General features: G+C 42.5%; 1 protein-coding gene across 1 annotated transcript; it reads left to right on the top strand.

The window, feature by feature from the left end:
* The first annotated feature begins 1,276 nt into the window (after positions 1-1,276).
* LOC130457440 (eukaryotic translation initiation factor 3 subunit C-like) lies at positions 1,277-4,146 on the top strand. The gene has a single exon (XM_056818750.1). It carries the CDS (start codon positions 1,335-1,337, stop codon positions 4,065-4,067), a length of 2,733 nt encoding a protein of 910 aa, XP_056674728.1. The 5' UTR covers positions 1,277-1,334; the 3' UTR covers positions 4,068-4,146.
* Positions 4,147-4,612: the final 466 nt, after the last annotated feature.

The raw sequence follows: 4,612 nt of genomic DNA, 5'->3' as shown, positions 1-4,612 counted from the left end.
GAGCTAATTAGATTTTAGAGAAGCATTGTTTACTGACACAGTATAATAAGAATCATTGTTACAAACACCCTTACTCACAAACTAGGGTAAATTCCTCCACACATGCACGCTATCTCTCCAATTAGATTGTGAGATCCTTGGAGACAAAGAGTATCTTTTTGCATTTCTTTTTATCCTTAGTAATTCACACATTGCCTGGAACTTAGCAAGCATTTAATAAATGATTATTCAATTGTTGCTTGACACATAGGAACTCTGGAGAAAGTGGAATTGACCTTAGAGAACAAATGGCAAAGGGACAATTCCTACATCGTGAACATAAGAAGTTTTTATTCCATTTGTGGAGTTCTCATGAAATGTTCCTTAGATGTCTCTCTCTACTGTGGTCCAAGAATCAGTCCCCATACACAATCTTAGTTTCCTTTCTTCAATGTGTCTAATTAGTTCTAGATGACTGTCTTACCTTCCTATACATATTCTGCCATCAACCCCTGCTCTTTAGGGATTCTACACCTGACACTGAGGGGGAGTCCAAATATTTTGACATTTCAAAGTGCCCAAGATCGTATTCTGGTCATTTCTGGGAGAGGGTGATATTCAATATCTATCTCTACAACTCCTAAAACACTTGCTGGCCTCTGGCTACTCCTGCCAAGGTCTGCCTCTTAAAAGCACTTCTGAAACTTGACCAACAGCCTGCAGAATACTTTCTCTGATGTACATAGGTTTATAATACTTTCAACCAATCCAAATACATTTCCTCCATAGTAATATGTGATAACATCTAATGGCTCAAATGTCTTCACTCCTCTGAGATCTCATTTCCTCTTTAAATATTTGATTGAGTGAGTGACATTGTGACTCAATCAAAAAGGTGCTCTCCCCTAATAAAAGTTATCAAGATCTCCATCATTTGAAGAATGACTGACAAGTTGTTTTATATGATTGTGATGGAATAGATAAAAACAAACATACTTTAAATGGAAATGCTTTCAGAAAACCCTGGAAATTTTTCTCCTAATAAAAATTTGCTATTATGGGGAAATAATTTACATTATACTATGTGCACTTAAAATGAAGCACAAATTAAAATATGTAGGTTTCAAAGGCTAGTTAAAAGAAATATGTGATAGTCTCATCCATTGAATTCTACAAACTCCTTAAAATCTATTTGCAGACCTCTTAAGGATCTATAAATACCAGGTTGAGCATTCTTCCAAATGAATTTTGCTATTATTTTATGTAACTTTTTTTAAAAATGTCATATAGAGATCTTCCTCCCGCTCCTGGTCCGGCCCTCGATCACGGCCCGCCCGGCCTGAGCGCCAGCCGCCATGTCACGATTTTTTACCACCGGCTCGGACAGCGAGTCCGAATCCTCCTTGTCCGGGGAGGAATTGGCGCCGAAGCCCGTGGGGGGCAACTACGGCAAACAGCCATTGCTGCTGAGTGAAGATGAAGAGGACACTAAGAGGGTTGTTCGAAGTGCCAAAGACAAAAGGTTTGAGGAGCTGACCAACCTTATTCGTACCATCCGGAACGCCATGAAAATTCGTGATGTCACTAAATGTCTTGAGGAATTTGAGCTCCTTGGAAAGGCATTTGGAAAAGCCAAGAGCATTGTGGACAAAGAGGGTGTCCCTCGATTCTACATCCGAATCCTGGCTGATTTGGAGGATTATCTCAATGAGCTATGGGAGGACAAAGAAGGAAAGAAGAAGATGAACAAGAACAATGCAAAGGCTCTGAGCACCTTGCGTCAGAAGATCCGTAAATATAATAGAGATTACGAAGCCCAGATCACCAGCTATAAGCAGAACCCTGAGCAGTCTGCAGATGAGGATGCTGAGAAAAATGAGGAAGATTCAGAAGGCTCTTCTTCTTCAGATGAGGATGAGGATGGTCTCAGTGCCACAAGTTTCCTAAAAAAGAAATCTGAGGCACCATCTGGGGAAAGTCGAAAATTCCTCAAGAAGATGGAGGATGAAGATGAGGACTCTGAGGATTCTGAGGATGATGAAGATTGGGGTTCAGATTCTACTTCTTCAGATTCTGACTCAGAGGAAGATGATGGGAAATATACCCTGCTGGCTTCCAAATTCCTTAAAAAAGAAAGCACCACAGACAAAAAGGCTGCAGAGAAGAAGCGAGAGGACAAAGCCAAGAAAAAGCATGACCGAAAATCTAAGCGCCTAGATGAGGAGGAGGAGGATAATGAAGGCGGGGAATGGGAGAGGGTTCGAGGAGGGGCACCGCTGGTCAAGCCTAAAATGTTTGCCAAGGGAACAGAGATTACCCATGCAATTGTAGTCAAGAAGCTGAATGAGATTCTGCAAGCTCGTGGCAAAAAGGGAACTGATCGTGCAGCCCAAATTGAGCTGCTGCAGCTACTGGTTCAGATCGCAGCGGAAAATAATCTAGGGGAAGGAGTGATTGTTAAGATCAAATTCAACATCATTGCTTCCCTCTACGACTACAACCCCAACCTGGCCACTTATATGAAGCCAGAGATGTGGCAGAAATGCTTAGACTGCATCAACGAATTGATGGACATCTTATTTGCAAACCCCAACATCTTTGTTGGTGAGAATATCCTGGAAGAGAGTGAGAACCTCTCCAACTTTGAGCAGCCACTTCGTGTTCGTGGTTGCATTCTAACTCTAGTGGAAAGGATGGATGAAGAGTTTACCAAGATTATGCAGAACACAGATCCTCATTCTCAAGAATATGTAGAGCATCTCAAGGATGAGGCCCGAGTCTGTGCTATCATTGAGCGGGTTCAGCGTTACCTGCAGGAGAAAGGAACCACTGAGGAGATCTGCCGGATCTATCTTCGTCGTGTGCTCCATACTTACTACAAGTTTGACTATAAGGCCCATCAACGGCAGCTTGCTCCCCCTGAAGGGTCATCAAAGTCAGAGCAAGATCAGGCTGAAAATGAGGGGGAGGATTCAGCTGTGCTGATGGAGAGGCTGTGCAAGTATATCTATGCCAAGGATCGGACAGACAGAATTCGGACATGTGCAATCCTCTGCCACATCTATCACCATGCCCTTCACTCTCGCTGGTACCAGGCTCGGGACCTTATGCTCATGAGCCACCTGCAGGACAACATTCAGCATGCAGACCCTCCAGTGCAGATCCTTTATAATCGTACCATGGTGCAACTGGGTATCTGTGCTTTCCGGCAAGGCCTGACCAAGGATGCACACAATGCTCTCCTGGACATTCAATCTAGTGGCCGTGCTAAGGAACTGCTGGGGCAGGGTCTGCTGCTCAGGAGCCTGCAGGAGCGAAACCAGGAGCAAGAGAAGGTAGAACGTCGACGCCAGGTGCCCTTCCACTTGCACATCAACCTGGAACTACTCGAATGTGTCTATTTGGTATCTGCCATGCTTCTGGAGATCCCTTATATGGCAGCCCATGAAAGTGATGCTCGGAGGCGTATGATCAGCAAACAGTTCCATCACCAATTGCGTGTGGGCGAGCGGCAGCCCTTGCTTGGTCCACCTGAATCAATGAGGGAACATGTAGTAGCAGCGTCTAAAGCCATGAAGATGGGGGACTGGAAGACCTGCCATAGCTTTATTATAAATGAGAAGATGAATGGGAAAGTTTGGGATTTGTTCCCTGAGGCCAACAAAGTCCGCACCATGCTGGTTAGAAAGATCCAGGAAGAGTCACTGCGCACCTATCTCTTCACCTATAGCAGTGTTTACGACTCTATTAGCATGGAGACATTATCTGATATGTTTCAGCTGGATTTGCCTACTGTTCATTCCATAATCAGCAAAATGATCATCAGTGAGGAGCTTATGGCTTCTCTGGACCAGCCAACACAGACGGTGGTGATGCATCGCACTGAGCCCACGGCCCAGCAGAACCTGGCTTTGCAGTTGGCAGAAAAACTGGGAAGCTTGGTGGAAAACAATGAACGTGTCTTTGACCATAAGCAGGGTACTTATGGAGGTTATTTTAGAGACCAGAAAGATGGCTACCGAAAAAATGAGGGAGGCTACATGCGTCGGGGAGGCTACCGCCAACAGCAGTCACAGACTTCCTACTGACCTCCTCAGGACATGCAATCCTGAAATGTAACATTCATCTAGAATAATTAAAAGTCTATATTGTGTTGAAAAAAAAAAATGTCATATAGAGTTAACATTAACTTTGTAAATTGACTTTGGTTGGATTGTTGTTCTTATTAGAAAAGCATGGCTGAGTCATGAACCTTAAATATTCCTCCAGGTTAAAAAAATAGATGCTCAAAATGGGAATATGATTTAGATATAAAAGGAGATACCAAAAGCAAAAAGGAGGAACATCAAATTATTTACCTGTTAGAACTATGGGATAAGGAAAGAATTTGTGACCAAATGAGAGATAGAAAATATCACAAAATGTTAAATGGATAATTTTGAGTGTATCAAATTTAAAAGGTTTTGCACAAGTCAAACTAATACAACAAAGATTAGAAGAGCAACAGAAATCTGGAGATAAAATTTACAGTGTTTCTATATTAGAGGCCTCATTTTTAAAAAATATAAAGAGATCTGAGTCAAATTTATAAAGAGTATTAATATTTCCCAATGTATCAATGATAAAAGGATAT

This window comes from Monodelphis domestica, chromosome 2 (assembly GCF_027887165.1).
Source record: "Monodelphis domestica isolate mMonDom1 chromosome 2, mMonDom1.pri, whole genome shotgun sequence".
NCBI lineage: Eukaryota > Metazoa > Chordata > Mammalia > Didelphimorphia > Didelphidae > Monodelphis > Monodelphis domestica.
Note: the sequence above shows the minus strand (reverse complement) of the source record. Positions and strands in the feature narration are given on the sequence as shown.